We start from the raw sequence: 23,872 nt of genomic DNA, 5'->3' as shown, positions 1-23,872 counted from the left end.
CTCAAATATTCTTAAAGTACTTTACAGCTTACCTTAAATTCGATGATTAGGCGACCCTTTTCATATGGTCTACGATAAATTGGCATGCCTTCATTTAGTACACACTTGATATCTCCATGCTTGACAATCTGACCTAAAAACATTGAAGCCAAGTTCTTCCTTAAGTACGGTCACATTTTTATGAGGCAGGGAATATAAAGAACAAGAGCACTGTCCTTGCAGCTCATTGGCAGGAATAAAACTTATGTGGCAAAACAATCCTGTTACCTTTCACTTACGGGTTTTCCAAGGGCTGCTAAGAAAGCCAAGACTTTATAACTTCCATCTCAGCCCAGAGGATATGTAACCAAGAAAGAAAAACAATGGGTTTCCCTCAGTGCCTATAACTACACTTTGTTATTGGGAGACAAGGAAAATACTAGAATAGAAAAGAGAAGCTTAAGCTTGTCTAGTTCCCATACCTGGATGAGAGGTGATGACTATGGTTCGGTTGTCAAGAGTGGATATTGGCTTCTGAAAGCCACACAATGCTTCAACCAGCTGTATGTCCATACACATGAAAAGGTCTTCTCCTCGTCTGCATAAAATATGACACATTATTTATATTTTTCAAATCACCAATCAGTAGATGTACCAAAGCAGGCTGTTTTTTTGTTTAATAAAAGCAAAGGGTCTTTTACAAAGACACCCTTTTCTTCCCCAATCGTAAAAATCAAACAGAGCAGAGATCTGGGAAGAACAAACATGTGGAACCTGCCAGCCCTGTTTCCTAGATAAGGTTTCAAAGTCATTCCACACACTCTAGGCAGCCTTTACCATTTACCATCTGTGAATTGTTTCATTACCTAATTTTAAATCTGGTTTCTCAGAGGAAAAAAAAACACAAAAAACTCACAAGAGTGAGGGTTAGGCCGGGCGCTGTGGTTCGCATCTGTAATTCCAGCACTTTGGGAGGCTGTGGAGGGTGGATCACCTAAGGTCTGGAGTTCAAGACCAGCCTGGCCAACATGGTGAAATCCCATCTCTACTAAAAATACAAAAAATCAGCCAGGCATGGTGGCGCACACCTGTAGTCCCAGCTACTCGGGAGGCTGAGGCAGGAGAATCACTTGAACCTGGAGGCAGAGGTTGCAGTGAGTTGAGATCATGCCACTGCACTCTAGCCCGGGCAGGGTCCTAGATAATTTAGGCTTTATGAAATTAAACAATGAGGATACGTCCAATTTAAAGGGACTGTAAGAATTTCCTCATTGACGTACCTGAAATAATAGTTCCTGGCATATTGTAAGTGAACACAACCTTTCATATATAACGTAACAGCCCACTTCCTCCTTTCTCATGCTTAGACTTTCCTCTTTTCCAACCCACATTAATAGAACACCTTTGGGCCAGGCGCAGTGGCTCAGACCTGTAATCCCAACACTTTGGGAGGCCAAGGCAGGTGGATTACCTAAGGTCAGGATTTCGATGCCAGCCTGGTCAACATGGTGAAACCCGTCTCTACTAAAAATACAAAAATTAGCTGGGCATGGTGGCAGGCACCTGTAATTCCAGCTACTCGGGAGGCTGAGGTGAGAGAAACGCTTGAACCCGGGAGTTGCAGGCTGCCGTGAGCCAAGATCGCACCATTGCACTCCAGCCTGGGCTTGTTAAGTGAAACTCTGTCTCAAAAAAATGCTCTTCTCAAATGACAGCATCAAAATCCTGAGCTTGACAACATTTCCCATTGTCTTCAGACATTTGTAAAATATTAGTCTTTTTTTTGAGACCAAGTTTTGCTCTTTTTGCCCAGGCTGGAGCGCAATGGCGCCATCTCAAATTACTGCGAACTCCGCGCCTCCCCGGTTCAAGTGATTCTCCTGCCTCAGGGCCTGCCACCACGCCTGGTTAATTTCTGTATTTTTAGCAGAGATGGCATTTCATGTTGGCTAGGCTGGTCTTGAACTCCTGACCACCCACCTTGGCCGCCCAAAGTGCTGGGATTACAGGCGTGAGCCACCAAACCCAGCCAAAATATTATTTCATTCTAAACCAGTTAAGATGTTCCCAATTTCACCTCCAGTCCATTTAAAAAAGAAGAAAGATGGGTTTTTACTGTCACCCAGGCTAGAATGCAGTGGCATGATCATAACCTTGAACTCCTGAGTTCAAGCCACTCTCCTGCTTCGGCCTCCCCAGTAGCTAGGACTCCTGGCCTCAAGTGATCCTCCCACCTCAGCCTGCCAAGTTGCTGGGAATATAGCATGCACAGAGGGTCTGTTATGTTAGCCATGGACATATTTGACACAAACATGTGCTGTTAATCATCAGTTTTTCTTCTGCTTCAGTGTTCATCATACTCATTATTTAGTTCAAAATGGTAGACCTGAATTTATACTTAGTATTGTTCTAATTTAAGTTTCCTACAGAGATACTTTTGGGTATTTACAATTAAAAGCAATTCAACTTTATCATAAACTTGGGATTGAAAACTGGTGAGAGTTTTAAGGCACTTAAATTGTTTTACAAAGACTGAGGGCAAATTTTTGTCCAGGGATGTTTTCCCCAGCCATCTGCTATTTAGGTTCACACAAAACATCTAATTGAAACACATTTTCAACGTTCCATACTTGAGACAAAAAGCTAAAAATCTGATCCTATGTATTCAACCTCTTATGATCCAAACAATGGTTAACAATCTTTTTCCAGGAAATAGGTTCCAAAAGTAATGGAAAACACTTTAAAACAACAAACAAACAAACAAAAAAAAAAACAAACCAAAACCAACAACCCAAATATGTAAGGTTTCAGTTTGAGTGGTTGATAAAAGTCTTTACCGAGTAAAAACAGCATGGTCCTTCTGATCTAACACAATGATAATATCGCCTGGCTCCAGTCCTGGTTCTTGGTCTCCTTCACCATGGAATGTTATCTTCTGGCCATCTTTCATGCCTAAAAAACATTAATTTTATACTCTTATTAAATATCCAACTAAGGTCAGAATCATAAAATCTATACGTTTGTTTATGCGTAAAAATCACAGAAATAACTAAGAAAGCCCACTTAAGTAGTTCAGTCCAATTTGCTCCTGAAAAAAGGTATCATAGTGGAGAACACAAACTCTAGGGGCAAAGAGACCAGCCCTCAAATCTCAGAGCTGCTATTCACTGGCTGGATTACCCTGGGGAAGCTGCATATCCTTTCCAAGTTTCAACTTTCCCACAGACACCTACACCTCATTAGCAATGTTGAGAGTATTAACTAAACAGGTATATGCTGGTACTAAACCATGACTGGCAAACACTGGTTATAACCAAAAAATGTTAATTATTTCAATTTCATTACTTATAACACATCAAATTACTTCTATTAAGTCTAACAGCAATGTAAATCAAAACCCTTCTATTGTAATATTTATATATAAAACTAAAAAAATTTTAAATCTATAATCTTTTCTTGAGATAGGATCTTGCTCTGTTGCCTAGGCTGGAGTGCAGTGGCACAAACATGGCTCACTGCAGCCTCCATCTCCTGGGCTCCAGTGATACTCCCACCTCAGCCTCCCGAGTAGCTGGGGACCAGCTTTTTTTAATTTTTATTTTTAAACAGAGACGGGGGTTGTCATGTCGCTCAGGCTAGTCTCGAACTACTGGGCTCAAGGGATCCTCCTGTCTCGGCCTCCTATAGTGTTAGGATTACAGACCTGAGCCCCTGTGCCTGAAAATCTGTTATTTTTAAGAACTATTCAGTATAGTCCCCTTAAAAAAGGGTAACTACATTTTGGGAGGCAGAGTCAGGAGGATACCCTGAGGATAGCACCCTGGAGCACAGGAGTTCCAGACCTTGTATCATTTAAATTAAAACAAGCAAGCAAACAAAATAATCAGCGCTAGACCCTCCCTTAGCCCATGTGGTCCATAAAACACAGGGAGAGTAGTATTTTCTAACAGGGCAAAAAATTCTTAAACATGCTTTTTTTTTTTTTTTTTTTTTTTTACTGAGACTTACTGAGACTTCCCTACCCCTCACCTCTGACCCACATATTTTAGTTCAGTAAGGGTTTGGACAACAACTCTTACAACGTAACTCATGTAAGAAAACCTGTGTTTGTAGAATGTTACACCGAAGCAGTTATCTCCTGATTATTTCCCGAGATCACTCTGCTTACCTAACAGAGCAATCGTGTTTCACCTTTTAGTATGGAAAATATTAAACCTGTATAAAAAAAGCCAACAGTACAATGAATTCCTACATATCCATCCAATTTAGCTTCAGCAGTTACTAACTCATGACTAATATTTCATGTATTATACCCCTACCCATGGCCCCCACATATACTTTCAAGTAAACTCCAACCACATCCATTAGCCCACAAATACTTCAGTATGTACCTCTTAAATAAGGACTTAAAAGCCCTATCATTATCATATACTGACAAAATTAAACAATCTGTCTTTAATCGTGTATTGAGGCAAAATAACTTGTTATGCTAGGGAAGCAAACTCAGCTAGGTTTTCCTGAATGAAGAGCAAGGGTAGGCATAGCACAAATGCCTTCACTTGCTGAGGGCATTAATTTCAAGTTCTCACTTAAGAGTTCATTGTTGATAGGTTCTTTCCCCCTCGGCTGTGTTACAGTGACATGACATTATTTGAGGACCTGCATGACATTATTTGAGGTCATTCTGCTAGAAGTCTCAGTTTCCAAGAACCTATCAACGTTAAGTAAAGACTTACTCTATAAGCTATTGGTATGAAGAACACCTCAAAGTATAAACCCCAGGCATGGGCCCACTAAGTGGGAAACACATTAAGTTCAACAACTGGCCAAGGAAACTTATTTTTACCTTTCAATGTACTACATTCTGGGGTAGAAAACCCTGGGGGTGAGAGAGGCCAGTATAATGAGTCACATGATAGAATCCTATTGCAGCCATTTATGTTAATGTAGATTTGTATATTAACAGTTCCAGACTGGTATCACACCATAGTACAGTATAATAGTAGACCCATTTAAAAACAGCAAAATCTGAGAAGAGATTACCATAATGTTGATTTAAGTTTCCTTCTGGGGTTACATACATTTCTTAAAATTTCTGCAATGTATTGCCGTAATACATTTTAAAAGGTTTTTGTAAGCTGACAAGAGTAAAATTTAAAAACCGACAAATCAAATTCCAAAAAAAAAAAAGTTATATAATTATTTCTAAATCTGGAGCCCAATAGGTAGAGAAGTGTCAAGTCTAAAAAAAAAAAAAGGAAAAGTAGTCTAAATTCTTTCAAATTAATTAACGGAGCATTTAAATACAACAGATGGGCAAGTAAGCCAATTAAGTAGGCCAATACGTTTATTTAAACAAGTCCAGGTCAGGTATGGTAGCACAAACCTGTAGTCCCAGCTACCTGGGAGGCTGAGGTAGGAGAATTACTTGAACCTGGGAGGTGGAGGTTAGAGTGAGCCAAGATGGCATCACTGCACTCAAGCCTGGGCAACAGAGCAAGACTCTATCTCAGGAAAAAAAACAAAGAATAGAAAACATGTCCATTAGTTTAAAAAATAAACATGAGGCCAGGTGTGGTAGCTCATGCCTGTAATCCTAGCACTTTGGAAGGCCGAGGCAGGTGATCACCTGAGGTCAGGTGTTCGAGATCAGCCTGGCCAACATGGTGAAACCCCCGTCTCTACTAAAAATACAAAACATTAGCCAGGCGTGGTGCTGGGTGCCTGTAATCCCAGCTACTTGGTAGACTGAGGCAGAAGAATTGCTTGAACCTGGGAGGCAGATGCTGCAATGGGCTGAGATCGTGCCATTGCACACTCCAGCTTGGGAAATGAGAGCGAAACTCTGTCTCCGAAAAAAACAAAAAAATCCATGAATTTTAATGAGACCCAATTCTTCACTTAGCTCCCTTCTCAAATCCTTAAAAGTATGCCTATCCCTTGATCTAATAACTCTTAATTAAGAATGTGTTCAAATAACTTCATTCTGATTTTTTAAAAGATAGAAGAACGATGGTTTAACAGCAGAGAATTAAGTTTGGAACACTATTCAATCATTTACAGGACCACTGATTTCAAAAGATGATCCCGTTTATATTAAATGAGGAGATTCCTTATTTTCTATTAGTAATATACCAATATGTAAAATTATAAGATCTATTTCTGAGTGATAGGATCATATATAACCTAATTAAGAATGGTTTTTAAACAACTATAAAATGTTAATAAATCTGCCACAGCATTCAAGACTTCAGAATAAGTAGCTCAGAACTCACCTTTGTCAATATGAACTTCTAGAATCTTCTTCTCTCGAACTATCTTCCTTCCGTTGCAGCTTTTACATCTATCTTTAGGACTGATCCGCTCCCCATGGCCCTGGCACTCCATGCACACAGACTGAATTTGCTGAACCATTCCAGGTCCTATCTGATGAATTCTTATTTGCATTCCAGTACCTCGGCAATTGGGACAGCACTCTACTGCTCCTTTCTTACCTCCTCTACCTAAATTTAAAAAGAAAATTGAATAACGTATGAATTAGTAGTGTATACAGTAGTAAATGACAATTCCTAAATGCTGTACTTTTAATATTTTCAAAGTCTGATGGAATGCTACCCTCTGAATATATATAACTGATGAAATCATTTTAATGAGTTTTATTCTTATTAGAACATACCTCATTTCCAATAAATAACTTTTACTTATTACGAAAGAGATACCAAACTAGTTTGATCCCAATTATATTTAAAATATACACAGAAAAAAGTGCTGTTATTTCTTCAGGTGGCAGGTTTTCAGTTGGTTTTCTTTGTATCAGCCCTCCCCTCCCCCAAAATCTACATAGTGTACCTGAGTCAATTTTACATATCCAGGAAGTCTTAGCTCCATTTTCAGGTGTCATATTAAAGACGTTTAAAAAAACAAAAAACAAAACAAAAAAAACCCCATACCTTCACATTTGTCACAAATCACATTCTTTTGCAGAGCCAGTTTTCTTGTTGCACCATTATATAAGTCTTCTAGGGTTACTGAGAGCTGATGTACAACATTTTTGCCTAAAACAAAATATTTCTCATTACAAATCTGTTTGACGTTGAATCTTACTTATTTGTGCTAAAAGCACCATAAAAAATGTGAAAGGACAATAAAAGATGAACCTCACAAGGTACATCTGTTGACTACCTACTATATACACAGAATATCCTCAAACTGTGATGTAATCACAGATGAGGGAAAATCAGGTCAGAAATCAAGTATTTGCCTAAGGGCATAGACGTGACCATCTTGGAAATATGGTAAGCAGAAACATTAACCTCAAAGTCACTTGAGAAAAACCAATGTTATTTAAAAGGGCACATTTCACAATAATCCAAACATTCATTTCTGTCACAATACATTCTTTGAAGCTTTCACTTCGTACCGTATTGAGCAACGTGGCCAATTACTTCATCCAAAAATTCTGTAGCACAGTAAATTCTCATTAATCAAGATTGGCCAGGGAAGTTGATGCATTTATTGAGTCACCACAGAAGAGTATCCATTTCTACTTCTTCCTGATTTAGTAGAAAACAGCCCATTTACTACTGGGCCAGCACCGGTTGTTTTAAAGGCCAAATTTCTCATACCTTTTATAATAGAATTGCCCAACAGAACATTCTGCAGTGATAAATGTTTCATATCTGTTCTATCCAACACAGCAGCCACCAATCACATGTGCTTATTGAGCATGTAAATGTGGCCATTTAGACTAAGAAATTGTAGTTTTGTTTTTGTCTTAAATGAATGGAGCCACACATGGCCAGTGGCTCCTAAGGAGTGCCTTACTTCACTTAAATCAGAATGGGAAATGGAAGGTCAAGATCTCATAAGGACACTGAGGTTAGAAATATGAAGTCACCTGCTAATAAGTTATAAGTTCCTAGCTAGTGATCCTTCCACAAGGACTTATTCACATATTACTGCCTTTCCACCAACTGAAAAGAGTTCTCAAACTCGTTTCTGTACATGCCTAATGAACATTTTTACTTTCTAATCAAGCATGAAATACCATTAATTATGTCCTTCTGCTTATAAGCTCCACCTTTAGTTTTGGCACACTAAAATCTAGCTGCCCTTATTTTGTACAGTGTTGAGAGTATAAGGAAGCAAAAATAAAGCTTCTAGAGCTTGATGAAGCACATTTCCCCAAAAATAACCTCTCAATATGATCTAAAGCCACATAAAAGAGCTTGCCAATGTTAACCTGCAGGTCAGTTCTTTGTAAGGTAAGTGAAAAACCACCACTACTGTTTTGTGGACAAATTCTACCAATTTACTAAGCAAGTGATTTGGATTGTGGACTTTCTTTTTAAGGAGTTTAAATATCTTAGAGGCTCAAAGTGAAACTTAATGGCTTGGCCATTCGTTCTAAAACTGGTCCTGCTCATCAGCCCTTGTTTGTATACACTATACTGGGAATAAAGTGAGACTAATTTCTCTTGACTTAAACACTTTATTCCTATGAGCAGTATTTCTAGAGCCCATAGGCCACTTTCCTGATAAATATATTAAATACATAATTTTGACACAATAAAGCTGAAGCAACATTAGATAGGTGGCAGACAACGAACCAGTTTTCAGCCCTGGCTCTGTTGGTTTGCTATATGAGCTTGAAAAAGTTTTACGTTTCTCAACTTTAAGTTACTCTTATTTGAAAAAGGCCACTGTACCTACCATCGAATTCCTTTGGGGAGTGAGGAACACCAAATAAGATCTGTAAGAAGGACTTGGAAAATTATATTGCTATATACTTTCTCCTTTTGTTTTTCTGAGACAGAGTCTGGCTGTGTCGCCCAGGCTGGAGTGCAATCATGCGGTATCAGCTCACTGCAACCTCCACCTCCCAGGTTCAAGTGATTCTCCTGCCTGTCTCCCAAGTAACTGGGATTACAGGCATGCACCACCACGCTTGGCTAATTTTTGTATTTTTTTTTTTTTTTTGAGACAGAGATTCACTCCTGTTGCCCAGGCTCGAGTGCAGTGGCCCGATCTCGGTTCACTGCAACCTCTGCCTCCAGGGTTCAAGCGATTCTCCGGCCTCAGCCTCCAGAGGAGTAGGGATTGCAGGCGCCCACTACCACACCCAGCTAATTTTGTATTTTTTGTAGAGATGGGGTTTCACCATTTTGGCCAGGCTGGTCTCAAACCCTGACCTCACGTGATCCACCTACCTCGGCCTCCCAAAGTGCTGGGATTACAGGCATAAGCCACAGCACCTGTTCTGTTCTCATAATTTGTTTGATAACATCTAAGATTTTTGGAAGCAGTCATTTGCTACCACTCTATTGGCTATTTTTTTAGGTCATTTAAATCTCTTAAAAAAAAAAACGACACCATTGGCCGGGCGTGGTGGCTCACACCTGTAATCCCAGCACTCTGGGATGCCAAGGCAGGCGGATCACCTGAGGTTGGCAGTTCAAGACCAGCGAGACCAACATGGTGAAACCCCATCTCTACAAAAATACAAAATTAGCGGGGTGGGGTGGTTCATGCCTGTAATCCCAGCTACTTGGGAGGCTGAGGCAGGAGAATCGCTTGAACCCAGGAAGTGGTGGTTGCCCTGAGCTGAGATCACGCCGTTGCTCTCCAGCCTGGGCAGTTAAGAGGGAAACTCCATCTCAAAAACAAAAAACAACAACAAAAAACACGACACCATAAATCAGAGGCAGTCTGTGGTCAGTTTGCAACATTATACCAACATGTAAACAAGCATTTAAAATGGGTGATTTCTCAAAGATCTGCTCTGACCAACAGCTAACTTTAGTTAGCTGCACAAAGACTAGATTCTTACCTCTCCTTTCTCTCTGCATCCTTCCTCCTCCTCCAAAAAACATATCAAAGATGTCCATGGGGGAGCCAAAACCGCCACCTGCTCCACCCTCTTTAATTGCCTGTTCTCCTCCTTTGTCATATAATTCCCTTTTCTTTGCATCAGAGAGAACTTCGTAAGCTTGAGAAATCTGTTTAAACTGTTTGAGAAAAGAGTGAATTTCATTTTTTTTAAAAAAACAAGTGTTACCTGGCTACATTACACTTGATCTTAGCTAAAAAGACCAGGAAGTGATCATAATTACTATATTAGATACTCGATTTCAGATCATAATAGAAATACTATACATCTGGCAAAGAACTATTCAGATATGTTTAAGAGTATATACTACTCACCTTCTCTCCTTCATTTGGATTCTTATCAGGATGGTACTTCAAGGCCAGTTTCCTATAAGCCTTTTTCAATTCTTCCTGAGTAGCATTGGGTTTGACCCCCAAAACATCGTAGTAAGTTGTTTCTTTCACCATCTTCTGCCTGAAATAAGAAAATGCAACTTTAACCGGCTTTCAACTGGTAGTTTTTAATTAACAAAAATGAGAGCTAAGGCCGAACAATCTCTTTGCCAAATCCGATTATAAGAACACCACTGCCCCTAAGTTTCACCAAAAAGGTAACAATTCCTGGGATAATTCAGCTATAAACTCCAACAGACAAAACAAACTAATAATCATTACTGGGAAGTAATTCGAGAGCCGCCTTGTAGCACCTGGTTCCCATTCTCCCACACCAAAGCTTCCATACTAATATAACACAACTATTACCTGGATTCTTCCCGTTTCCCTTAGAGGCGGTGACAGTTGTAACCAAAAGCAGCACTGTTATGTTCAGTTTACTGGTCATTACACTATCACCGTCTTTGGTAAATCTGATAAACTCCATACACTTTCCAGAAAAAAACATCTGGGCACACAGTGGTGGGGGGAGAGATTTATAAAACAGATTACCGGCTCCACACAGCAAACCGTCTACCGCCCACGGCTTACAGCTTCTCCACTTTCACGGCCGAATCCCTCTCGCCCCTCAGGCTGGCGGAGTTTACCTGCCAGGTTTCCCCTTGCACTTGGCGCCGACCGTTAAGATTTCCTTCCTTTCTCCCTCCCACCCTGGAACCAAGTGGCGGAGGGGAAAGCCCAGCCCTCAACAAAGAAAAGGAGGGGAGGCAGAGAAAGAGAAAGCGAAAGCCGCAGCCTCCGCCCGGCTCCCCACGCATCCCCCTCGCCCCTAGCTCTCTGTGCGCGTGCGCAGGGTCGCCAACGCCCCCCCACCCCCCAACACCGAGCGCAGACCGGGAGGGGGGCGGCGGGGGCGCGCACGGACGGACAGGCGAAGGGAACAGCTCCTTAGAGATCCCAGGCTGGGTACGGAGGGAGGTCTAGTAAAGGTCTCGGGCCCATTCACTGTGCGTCCCGGGGATGGGTTGCCAGGGCACCGCACCAGCCCTCCAAAAGGGAAATCGTGGGCCCAGGAACTGACAACGCTCCTGCCCACGCGGCCAACGGCCTCCGGACCGCGGCTCCATCGGTTTCCCGGCGCCGATGGCGCCAGCCAGGGGACTGGGGAAAGCTCGAGGGCTCAAACTCACCGGTGCGGGCTGACGCCGGTGTGTGAGGGAGCGGGAAGGAGCGCGGAGCTGTGCGCAGCTCGGGCAGTTACCGCTCCTCCACCTCTTACCGAGCGTTCTGGAAAGTTCCGCCCGGTGCGCCGCAGCCGTCGTCTTTTGTAGCCGAACCGGGGCGCGTCACCCGCCGGAAGTCCCGCCCCTCTCGGCCGCTGCCACCGCCCCGCGGTTACCGGGGCAACGGCGCGGGGGCGCACGGGTCGGGAGGAGCTGCGCCGAAAGGCCTTGTGGGGGTTGGTGCTAACGCGGCTTCCCGACGCTCGTGGAATCTTCTGGAGCCCTTTTCTCCACTCAGCAAGCCCGAGAGTGCGGAAGTCTCCGGCTGGCGGGGCATGGCTCAGGAGCAGTGCAAGTCCTAGCGTTGCCAAACCTGTGGGGTGGCCGCCTCCGCCCGCGAGGGCGGGAAGGTCTCGGGTACAGTGATCCAGCGGGAGCTGTGTGTGAACGGGGAAAGCTCTTGGAACAGTCTTGCCCCCCTCCCACCCTCCTATGGGCGCCTCTTTCAGGGAACCCACTGAGCAAGAAATGCTTGAGCCAGGTGGGTCTAGTCCCCAGACCAATAGCATACGCCTTGGGTTTTGCTGCTTTTCACGCGCGGTCCAAGGCGGCTTAATTCATCAAATTGTGAAGTTTTTAGGGCTCTTTGTGCAAGTCCAGGCCCCTAGACACATGTTATCTGTCCTGGACCTCGCTGACTCCTGCAGATTGAGCGCAGAGTGTCTGGGACTGAGCTAATCAGTGAAACGTTTGAACCGTCTTTGATGCACGGAGGGCCGTGGACCTCTCTGGTCAGGTTTTCACCCAGTTTGGCTACAGAGTAGCAGCAAGAGTGTCTAAAACAATTTGTTTAATTATTTGACCTAACTTTTAAATTCTACGGGTCAGTGAACCTGGATGTACAATCTGCAACGTGAGACGTTGGACTTTAAAATGGTACCACGGGGGCTGAATGGGAATTGGGGTCCGTTTCTTTATCCAGGGGCACAACAGATATGTCAGTATCTAGCACCAAGAAAGATGGAGTTTGCCAGGCTCAGTGGCTCACGCGTGTAATCCCAGCACTTTGGGACGCCAGCGTGGACTGATTGCTTGAGCTGGAAGTTTGATACCAGCCCGAGCAACATGGTGAAACCCCGTCTCGATTTAAAACAAAAACAAAACAGGAGATGCAGAGTTGAAAAACCCCAGTTAGACTTCAGTGAGAAGCCAACAAGTCAACAGACTGCCAGGGAAACCATGAGGTAGAAGTCAGTACGGAGAGCCTCCTGTTAGACGTGATAGATCAGAGAGTTTCCTTGGGAGAAGTGGCAATTGAGCCGAGTTTAGAAAATGGGAGAAGAGCAATGGACAAAGCACAGGGGAAGGCTATACTAAGGTTTGGAAGAATATGGTGTTTTTAGGAAATTGGAACTAATTGGATATATCCAGAGCTAAGGGAGCTAGAATAGCCGGAGGTGAGGCTTCAGAGCTAGTTAGGGCATGCCTTTGTTGGTATATATGCTACGCTAAGAATTTTGAACTTTATCCTTGGAAGCATGGTCATGCTGCCTCTTCAGCCTTTCCTCTTTCATTAATTTTAACTGCATTCCAGTGACAGAACTATCTGTAGTTTCCCATATACACCTTTTCACCTTTGTGTGCTTTTGCTTTGGCTGACAGACACCTGATTTTTTTTAATCTTAGGTGTTGCCTTCTCAAGTATCACTTCTGGTATAACGTTTTTAGTTTAAACCAACCCTTAGTAAACGTCTGATATTACCAGGCAGTGTACTAGGGCTTTGTAATAGAAAAATCACGTAAGTCAGGCCGGGCACCGTGGCTTAAGCCTGTAATTCCAGCACTTTAGGAGGCCGAGGGGGGTGGATCACCTGGGATCAGGAGTTCTAGGCCAGCCCGGCCAACATGGTGAAACCCCTCTCTACTAAAAATAGAAAAAATTAGCGAGATATGGTGGCATGTGCCTGTAGTCCCACCTACCCGGGAGGCTGTGGCAGGAGAATCGCTTGAACCTGGGGGGCGGAGGTTGCAGTGAGCAGAGATGGCGCCACTACACTCCTACCTGGGTGACAGAGCGAGACTGTTGAGTCTCAGGAAAAAAAAAAAAAAAAAAAAATCACGTGAGTCATGGTCCCTGCCTTCAAGCAGCTCACAACATAGGAAACTAGAAACATAAACAGTTGAGTGTTAAATGCTAATAAAGGAAGAGTAAGGGGTGTATGGTGGCTCAAGCCTGTAATCTCAGCACTGGGAGGCCTAGGCAGGCGGATCCCTTGAGTTCTGGAGTTTGAGACCAGCCTGGGCAACATAGTAAGACTTTGTTTCTACAAAAATTAGAGTTAGTGTGGTGCTGTGGGCCTGTACTCCCAGCTGCTTGGGAGGCTGAGGCAGGAAGATGGACCTGGGAGGTCAAGGCTGCAGTGAGTGGTGATTGCACCACTGCACCTCAGCCTGGGCGACAGAGCAATACCCTGTCTAAAAACGAAACTAACAAAAAAGTTAACAGTTTTAAGAAGCATTCTTACGTAAAATAAAAAAACTAGCAATAACTTTGTGTATGGTCTTCGTTTGTATAGAAATGGGATCATACAAGCTTTTTACAACTTGCCCTTTTCACTTTGTCATCTGTGTTAGGATTATTAATCTACCTTGTTATTTTTAATGGCATAGCATGCAGGCACCATAATTCCCCTACTGATGAACATTTCAGCAATTTCCAGTGTTTTACAAACTGCTGCAGAGAAATTAGCAAATATAGCTTTGAGTATTCATGCAAGTATTTCTGTTGGATGGACAGCTAGAATTGAAATTGCTGAGTCAACATGAATGCAGATTTAAAATTGTAATAAATAAGTTTCCATATTGGTTTGTAACTGCTTCCAGCAGTGTGTGAGTAGGCCTTGCCAGTATGAGGGATTCTACCTTTTGTTGTGAAAATCTTTGCTAAACTTGGAGATAAAAAGTGATATTTTTTTGTTTCGAGTTTGTTTATTAGTAAGTTTAACCATGTTTTAAATGTTTACTGACTCTCCTGTCAACTGTTCATATTATTTTACCATTTTTCTGTGGTATAATACCACTATTTTAATAATAGCACTTTTAGGGATAGATATTAGTCTGTCATGTGTTACAATTATTTTCCTTAGTATATTGTTAGCTTTTTACTTAGTATCTATATATATATTTTTTTGGGTCATATAAAGATTTTAATTTTTATGTAGATAAGTTGTGACTCTTCCTTTTTGGCCTTTTTCTTCTCTCCACCTTCCCCTTTACCAGTCTAGCATTATAGATATAAATCTATTGTCCCAGGTTTACAGGTTACGTCTAATACTTTCATTGTTTCCTTTTTTGTTTTTAATTAACAGCCTTGATGTGTTGCCCAGGCTGGACTCGAACTCCTAGGCTCAAGTGATTCTCCTGCCTCAGCCTCTTCAGTACTTGGGACTACAGACATCTGCCACTGCATCTGGAATCATTGTTCCATTTTAAACTTCACATTTTTTATTCCATCTAGAAGTTATTTTGGTGTAAGGACTGAGGATTATTTGTAAGTAACTGATATTTATTTTTCTCCAAATGGCAAGCTAGTTTGTCTAATACTAATCTTATTTTTCCTGACTAACATGAAATGTGCCCCCCAACTTTTGTGTGTGTATGTGTAGAGACAGGGTCTTCCTATGTTGCCCAGGCTGTTCTTGAACTCCTGGGCTCAAGCAGTTCTCCTGCCTTGGCCTCCCAAAGTGCTGGTATTACAGGTGTGAACCACCATACCTGGCCACCACTTTTAATGTATACTAAATTTCCACTGAAATACATGGTACTACTTCCCTTCATTGTTCTTGCTTTTTAGAATATTCCTTGCATTTTTTTGAGTATGTTTATTCTTCCAGAGGAACTTGGGAATATTTCTGGCAGATTCCCCCCAAATCCCATTGTGAGTTTTATTGTGATTACAGTGATTTTATGTATCAGTTTGGAGAGAATTAACATGTTTAAAATGTTGAATCTTCCTACTCATGAACATATAACTGTATATTTACTTTCTTCATTTTTTAAACTAGGTCCTCATCATTTCTTCTTAAATGTGTTACTAGGCATTTTTTATTGTTGCTGTCATGGATGGCTTCTTTTCTTACCATTATATTTTTTTTCAGTGGGATACTTCATACTTTCTTTTTTTTTTTTTGGAGATGGAGTTTCTCTCTTTTTGCCCAGGCTGGAGTGCAATGGCGCCATCTTGGCTCACTGCAACCTCTGCCTCTCGGGTTCAAGTGATTCTCCTGCCTCAGCCTCCCGAGTAGCTGGGATTACAGGCATGCACCACCACGCCTGGCTAATTTTGTATTTTTTAGTAGGGACAGAGTTTCTCCATGTTGGCCAGGCTAGTCTTGAACTCCCAACCTCAGATGATCCACCTGCCTCGGCCTCCCAAAATGCTGGGATTACAGGCATGAGCCCCCATGCCTGACCAATAACTTTGAATAACCACATGGCCATAAGTGTTCATAGAGGTATCTGGAGATGGCTGGAGGCCTGGCAGGAGCCAAATAATAAGGGCTTGGGCATTATGCTAAAACGTTTGAATTTTATTTTGAAGGCTCTTGAGAGACACTGGGGGATTTTAGGGATGGGGTGATATAACCTCTAACAGCTGACTTTTTGTTTCTTTTCTCTTTCCTCATCTTTTCACTTTTGTGAGGACCTGTCAGGCACTATGCTAAACACTACAAATGTTGTCATATTGTAATCCTTAGTGTAACCCTTGTTTTACAGCCGATTTGATTACATTTACATTTCACAATAATCACTTGGGTGCTAATGTGAAGGTTGGATTCTTAGCAGGTTTTTATGGTAAGTGATCAGATCAGAAGTGATGAGGCCTGAATAGAAGAAATGGAGAGGGAGAAAAATAAATACAAATATAAAAACATATAAAGTCTTCGGGTAGAGTCGTGGTGACGATGCATAGGTGGGGAGGAGGCGGAATGACTTCCAGCTTTCTGGCTTGAGCAACAGGATAGTTGGAGATGCCCTTCCTGGGGTAGGGAGCCCAGAAGGAGGAAGAGGAGGAAGAGGCCAGGGTAGGAGCAAAATTGGGTGAAGGAAAAGGTGAGTCCAGGTTTGAATAAGTAGAACTACACCTATACTTTTTTCTTTAATTTAAAAGAAAAGGAGTCAGAGCGGCGGCGGCAGGTCATGCGGGACGCGGATGCAGATGCAGGCGGAAGCGGCAACTGCGAGGATAGCCAGGGTGACCACAGCTGCCCCGGTGGCGCAGACACAGCGGCAGCTCCAGCCGGCGGAGCTCCCCCACCTCACGCCTCAGGTCCTTGCAGAGACGCCACGTCTGTGGCCAGGGGGCCAGGAATGCGGCCGCACATATTCACCCTCAGCGTGCCTTTCCCGACCCCCTTAGAGGCGGAAATTGCCCGTGGGTCCCTGGCTCCAGATGCTGAGCCCCACCAAAGGGTGGTTGGGAAGAATCTCGCAGTGAGCGGCAGGATCTTGGTCGTCCTCTGGGAAGCTGAAGACTGTCGCCTGCTCCGAATTTCTGTTATCAACTTTCTCGACCATCTTTCTCTGGTGATGCAGACCATGCAGCACTTTGGGCCCCCCATTTCCCGCTAAGCCTGGTCTGGGAAAATGGGGCGAGGTCTAACCTTGCGTCTCCTCCTAGGCAGTGCATCCATTCTTCCCAAGGGCAGGGAATTCCCATAGTTGCTACTTTCCTGGGAGGGCGTCATGGTCGGCCTGTACTGGCCTTAGGATACTCAGGGGCCCCTTGTTTTATCTGGTTCTTAAATGTTTGTTACCACAGAAAATAAAACTGAGCTACTGCTACAAAAAAAAAAAATTTTTATCAGCACAAAGTGGAAAGTAAATCCTAACTAAAATGCTGTTTTTTATGTTTGTATAAATTTAAATTTCTTGGAATATTTAGTTTTTAATTAACTGGGGCCAGATTTTTATTTATTTATTTATTTTTTGAGTAGCACCAATCTTCTCTTACCTCTCTGACTCCATACAATTTCAGTCTTTATGAACTCTCCTTCATTCCTACCCCCACTCACCACCCCTCATTTTTTTAAAACTAAACTATTTAAGAGTAGTTGTAGATTTGCAGAAAAGTTGGCAGGATAGTGCAGAGTTCCCATTATTTAGCATTCCGTCTTCCCTATTGTTAAAATTTACATTAAAATGATACAGTTCCCACAACTAATTAATCAACGTTAATACATTATTATTAACTAAAGTTCGTTCTTCATTTGGGTTTCCTTAGTTTTTCCCTTTTCTGTTCCAGGATCCCACCCAGGACACCACATTACTTTGAGTTGTCATGTCCCCTTAGTCTCATCTTGACTGTGACAGTTTCTCAGACTTCACTTATTTTTAAGGACCTTGACAGTTTTGAGGAGTACATACCTTTTTTTTTCTTTTTTGAGACAGTCTTGCACTGTCGCCCAGGCTGGAGTGCAGTGGCGCGATCTCGGCTCACTGCAACCTCCGCCTCCCAGGTTCCAGCGATTCTCCTGCCTCAGCCTCCCCAGTAGTTGGGATTACAGGTGTCTGCCACCATGCCTGGCTAATTTTTTGTATTTTTAGTAGAGATGGGGTTTCACTATGTTGGCCAGGCTGGTCTGGAGCTCCTGGCCTCGTGATCCACCCACCTCGGCCTGCCGGAGTGCTGGGATTATAGGCGTGAGCCACAGCGCCTGGGCAAGTACATGTCTTTTTTTTTTTGAGACGAAATCTTGCTCTTGTCCCCCAGGCTGGAGTGCAATGGCACAATCTCGGCTCACTGCAACCTCTGCCTCCTGGGTTCAAGCGATTCTCCTGTCTCAGCCTCCCACGTAGTTGGGATTACAGGCGCCTGCCACCACATCTGGCTAATTTTTGTATTTTTAGTAGAGTTGGGGTTTCACCATGTTGGTCAGGCTGGTCTCGAACTCCTGACCTCAGGTGATCCGCCCGCCTCGGCCTTCCATCTTAGTAGAGATGGTGAAACCTCATCTTTACCAAAAATACAAAAATTAGCCAAGATGAAGTGGCACGTGCCTGTAGTCCCAGCTACTCAGGAGACTGAGGCAGAAGAATCACGTGAACCCAGCAGGCCTCCGCTGTAGTGAGCCGAGATCGTGCCACTGCACTCCAGCCTGGGTGACAGAGCGAGACTTCATCTCAAAAAAAAAAATTAAAGGAAAAATAAAATTTTGGTTTTCATTTCTGACTCCTGGCCAGAGGTCCTAAAACCCTTGAAATTTCCTAAATGATGAGAGTGATAGTGGTATCTTGTGATTCATAACAAGCCCCTTTCAATCACATCTGAGTTTATATTAATGAAGTGACTTTTGGAGAGCCCCGAAGAATGGCGGGGAGCGGGGAAGAGGGGGCTCTGGTTGCTAGGGGAACTAACCATGTGATTGGAGGGTTGGGACTTTCAGCCTCAAGCCATGACCTCCAGGGAGGAGAGAGGGGCAGGAGATTACCAGTGGGCAATGACTTAATCAATCATGCTTACATAATGAAGCCTCAATTTAAAAAAACCCTAACCAAAGGGGTTTGGAGAGCTTCCAGGTTGGTTTTGGAAGGATTGAGCTCCTGGAGAGGGCCTTTTGAAGATCCATATCCCTTCCCCAAACTGAGAAATGTAAAAGTTATTTCTAAGTTCTGTGAGCTGTTCTAGCAAATTATTGAACCTAAGGAGGCGGTTGTGGGAATCTCTGTGCTGTGGTCTGAATGTTTGTATCCTATCTGACTTCATAAATTGGAAATCCCCAAGTTGATGGTATTCAGAGATGGGGCCTTTGGGAAGTGACTACGTCATGGGATTAGTGGCCTTATAAAAGAAACCCAGGAGAGCTTGTGAGTCCCTTCTGCCACGTGAGGACACAGCTCTGTCTACAAACCAGGAAAGAGGCCCTCACCAGACACCCATTCATCTGGTGCTTTGGTCCTGGACTTCGCAGCTTATACAACTGAGAAATAAGTTTTGGTGTTTGTAAGCTCCCCAGTTAATGGCATGTTATAACAGCTCAAATACATGAAGACACCCCCATTCATAGCCAGTCTATCAGAAGTACAGGAGACCCTGGACTTGCTGTTGGTATCTCAAGTTGGGGACAGTCTTGTGAGACTGAGCCCTTAACCTGTGGGATATGCAATAATGTTGGATAATTAGTGTCCGCATTGAATTAAATTGTAGGATACCCAGTTGGTGTCTGCAGAGAACTAGAGAATTGCTTGGTTTGAAGCCCCTCCACCCTTGACATTTGGTCCAAAGTTTATGAATAGAGGAATAGTTTTCTTTTTAGGCAGAAATTTTTGTCTGTTTTGTTTTATAATATATCCTAAGCATCTAGAACACTGCCTGGTACAGAGTTGGTACTCAATAAATTATGAATGAATGCGCACTGTGCCAGAATTTGTGCCAGGTACTGGGCATATAGTTGTGAAAAAGCGGAGATGGTGCCTGCCTTCTCAAAACGTCCAGCCCAGTACTACACAGTCCAGTGATTTTTCTGCCTGCCTGGGCTGCCCTCCTCTAACAAACATCAGAGTGCCTAATTGCTGAGCTCAGAGTAGACTTTCCTCTTAGCAGTGAGTACTTTTTAGATAGTTTTGTTTTTATGCTTTTTTTTTTTTAATTCTGAAAACAAGAGGAGGGGGAGAGTAATGCATTCTATTTAGTCACTCTAAGTTAAAAGTCTACAATTTTCCTCAGTACAGAGACAAAATAGTGTTGTCTTTAAAGCTCCAGGCCTGGTAGAGAGCTGAAAGAAGTCGTGAGGTACGTTTGGTTTACTTTTTCTTTCCTTTATTTTTTTAAACGTAAAGGAAGATGGTTGTAATGTTTTATACTACTGAAGGGTGAAAGGATGTGCAGTAAACATGTTTATTGCTATCTTTTTTGTAAACTCGAATGTTTCATTTACGAGATCCTGATCTATTTCTTGAGATCTTCTGTGTGCTGTTTGTTGAAATGAATTTTTACATGGCTAAAACACTTAAGAAAAAAAGGAGCTAAAATTGAGTGTATTGAGAGATTATCTGCTGGTTCAGCATACTTCAGATGTTGTGTCAGCAACAGTACTTTCACCCTGTTCTCACATAGGCAATCACACCATCATGGGAAACTCCAAGATTGGGAATATACCTGAAAAGTAGAAAGAATTCGGAAGAATACTGCTGCACAGATATAAGACTAAACAAAATGACTTGTAATAGCCCTTCAAAATCTCAGACTTTTGGTCTAAATAATACAAACTCCTAAATCCCATTTGGCATCATTTATTTAAAAAAATTCTGTTGATAACATTTTGTGTATATACATCTTCTAGATAATTATTTTAATTCTTCACCTCACTTTGTTGTCAAATGTATTCTAACTTATTTGATATTTCATCTGAATTTCCTTTCCTGCACAAAAATTCAGATGCAGATGTGAATTGTTTTGCCCCATAAGCTTGTCAGAAAAAAATTGATGAAACTATCATGGAAATAGCTTTGATTAATTATAAACAACTTCAGTGGTGTCCTATAAGCCCATGATATAACACCAAAATCTACTCTGTAAGGTTAAAAAAACGTTTTCTTGCATGCATATGGCAGCAACCTTGTTTTAAGATTAGTGTGTTGTGACATCCTCAACAAAACACAGAACAAAAGAAAATACAGGCTGGGCGTGGTGGCTCACACCTGTAATCCCAGCACTTTGGGAGGCTGAGGCAGGCAGATCATGAGGCCAGGAGTTCAAGACCAGCCTGGCCAACATGGTGAAATCCTGTCTCTACTAAAAATACAAAAATTAGCCAGGCATGGTGGTGTGTGGCTGTAATCCCAGCTACTTGGGAGGCTGAGGCAGGAGAATCACTTGAACCCAGGAGGTGGAGGTTCAGTGAGCTGAGATCGCGTCATTGCACTCCAGCCTGGGCAATTGAGTGAGGCTCCATCTCGAAAAAAAAGAAAAGAAAATACAACTCAAGCAGTGACCCTTATGCAGGATCTTCTTTAATGCCTTTGATAATTTATAAGGCATTATTATTTGTGTTCCCACATCACCCAGTGTACACATCTCCATCATAGCATTTATGCAAATATGTATACTGTATTATAAACATTGAAGGCAATGCTTTCTTCCAGAAGGGTTCACAGCCACTTCTAAGGATACAACAAATAAACAGAGATAATAGACCCCAAGATGCCATACATTAAAAGTGTGGAGAATGAAGAAAATAAAAACACGGGTAGTAACAAAATGGAACCAGAGACAAAGCTAAAATGCACAGAAGAATGACCTTCACATTTGCTGCAGCTGGGCCATGAATTTGTCTCTAAGCTGACAACCTCATTGGTCCCACAATTCATGATATTTGAAGATAAAACATAAATCCAGTACTCTGGAGAGGTGAAAATATTCCTGGAATGGAGATCAGATTGGAATGTCTCCCAGGGATGCTTATAAAGAGCACATTGTGTTATTTGAGGAGCAGTGCCCTTGACAGTATCCCTGACTGGGTGAGGGATGCCTCTGATGGAAGCACAACAAAGGGCAATTTGCTGAGCTACAGCAATGCTTCTAGGGTGACTGTCTTGGTGATCATGGCTTAACAATGTTTTATCTCCAGCACCTAGTTTAGTAATTGGCATATAGCACGTGTCAAGAAGTGTTTGTTGAGTGAATGTCTAATGGACAAGACCCAGTTTAAGGACTCCCTCTAGGGCGACTCCCCTGATTACCAAGACCTGATGTTCTGCTCCCCAGCTATGCATCCTTTTGTTAAGAACTCTAGCTCCCCAGCTAGGCATACTTTTGTTAAGGATGTCCTGCTCCCCAGCTAGGCATACTTTTGTTAAGCTGTTAAGTGGTACAGCCGTGGAATATTTATTCTACTGTTGGGGTAAACTGTCATTTTCTACCACCTACCATGATTTCTAATAAAGTGCCCTTTAGATATTTTTGTGTTAAATTTCCCTCATCTTCTTCAAATATGGGAGTGAGGCCAGGGGTGTGTGTTTGTACATATTTGCTGGTGGTGGCTAGTGGTGGTGCGTCAAGAAAGTCCTGTACTTAACCACACTGAGAGGTCAGTCCTCAGGTAAACTTATGAGTGCTATTGGCTTAGAATCCTACATGCAGGTTGTTCCTCAGAGCAGAGACAGGGCTGGTAATGGTGCCAGGGTAGGCCTTTGCCATCAGTTTCTGTGCTGAGCATTGGGAAGACCTAGACACAGGCCACAGTAGTACCAGCATTAAAAGGGACTCTGCACTAAATCAGCAGCTACTGACTAGGGGCTCTTTCCACTCCTCTTGGGAGATTGGGGTTGAGTTGAGTGCATAGGTTGAAGTTGTTATTTTTTTAGCTGCCAGAGTTAGAGCCCTAGGGGTGAGGCCTGATGTAAAAGTCCTTCTTCCTGGTGGTTGCCCCGACCTGTCATTACTGACTCATCTCCTTGTTATCACTGACATTGAAAAGGCATTTTGAAGCAGGATCTTGGTCCCATGAGCAGCTTTCTACCTGCCTAGTCATGATGATGTCTTCATTGTGAAGAAGTTGTGATGAAGATAACTGTTCATCTTCTGTTGTGTAACTTTACCTTTTTCTTTCTTCAACAGCAATGGCACTGTCAGATCTAGGACAGGAAACTGGGAAAGGCACTGTAGTAGCTAACAATACAAATTCTGGAAACTGAATCCTGGCCCCACCACAAACAAGTTACTTATTTTTTCTGTGCCTCAATTTCCTTATCTGTAAAATTGGATCATAATAGTATCTAGCTCATAGAGTTATTGTGGAGAGTAAATAAGTTAACATGTACGAAGTGTGCAGAAGAGTATCTACATGTAAATAAACATGTAAATATTTCCTAATAATGGTCATAGAAATCACTATCCTATTCAAACAGAGGAAATAGTAGACCTAGTAAATCAACATTACATTGATTTACTAAAATATTGATTGAGTACCTACTATATGTCAGGGTCTTTTCTAGGTCAGTAAAACAATGTTGACTGTGACAGACACAATCCTTTTTCTCATGGAGCTTACGGATGAGTGGGACACAGACATTAAACTTAACATTTACACAAGTATATAAGGCAACTCTTCTATTAGGAAGTTGAGCCTTGACCCAGATTTCAGACAGTATTATGACTTCCAGAACATGGTAGGAATAGTGCCCTCACCCTTTTTTCAAAAGGGAGTGTTCTGGTTATCTAATGCTGTTTAGCAAGCTGCCCTCAAAATTGGTGACTTAAGGTAACAATCATTGCTCAGAATTCCGCAGTTAGGGCAGGGCTTAGCCTGGATAGTACATCTCTGTTCTGTGTAGTAACTGCTAGGGTGGCTTCCCTAGGGCTGGAGGACCCACTTCCAAGCTGGGTCAGTCGTATACTGGCTGTTACTGCC

At 42.5% G+C, this 23,872-nt stretch overlaps 2 protein-coding genes and 1 pseudogene across 3 annotated transcripts in view; 2 read left to right on the top strand and 1 right to left on the bottom strand.

The window, feature by feature from the left end:
* DNAJA1 (DnaJ heat shock protein family (Hsp40) member A1) overlaps positions 1-11,605 on the bottom strand; it is a 13,739-nt gene extending 2,134 nt beyond the window's left edge. The window contains exons 1-8 of the mRNA XM_023196099.3: positions 11,430-11,605; positions 10,183-10,321; positions 9,809-9,986; positions 6,930-7,034; positions 6,255-6,482; positions 2,817-2,931; positions 462-577; positions 33-133 (exon numbers count right to left, since the gene is read on the bottom strand). Coding sequence (XP_023051867.1) covers positions 33-133; positions 462-577; positions 2,817-2,931; positions 6,255-6,482; positions 6,930-7,034; positions 9,809-9,986; positions 10,183-10,314 — 975 coding nt within the window. The 5' untranslated portion in view covers positions 10,315-10,321; positions 11,430-11,605. The remainder of the gene's footprint in view (positions 1-32; positions 134-461; positions 578-2,816; positions 2,932-6,254; positions 6,483-6,929; positions 7,035-9,808; positions 9,987-10,182; positions 10,322-11,429) is intronic.
* A 3,268-nt stretch (positions 11,606-14,873) lies between these two features.
* LOC111529210 lies at positions 14,874-17,319 on the top strand (annotated as a pseudogene). The gene is made up of 2 exons (XR_002727349.1): positions 14,874-15,012; positions 16,633-17,319. The product of XR_002727349.1 is annotated as an EKC/KEOPS complex subunit LAGE3 pseudogene (transcript).
* APTX (aprataxin) overlaps positions 14,893-23,872 on the top strand; it is a 45,565-nt gene continuing 36,585 nt past the window's right edge. The window contains exon 1 of the mRNA XM_026449170.1: positions 14,893-15,012. The gene's annotated coding sequence lies outside the window, so the exon portion shown is untranslated. The remainder of the gene's footprint in view (positions 15,013-23,872) is intronic.

The sequence above is a fragment of the Piliocolobus tephrosceles genome, chromosome 14 (assembly GCF_002776525.5).
Source record: "Piliocolobus tephrosceles isolate RC106 chromosome 14, ASM277652v3, whole genome shotgun sequence".
NCBI classification, from domain to species: domain Eukaryota; kingdom Metazoa; phylum Chordata; class Mammalia; order Primates; family Cercopithecidae; genus Piliocolobus; species Piliocolobus tephrosceles.
This window is presented reverse-complemented; position numbering and strand designations above follow the sequence as displayed.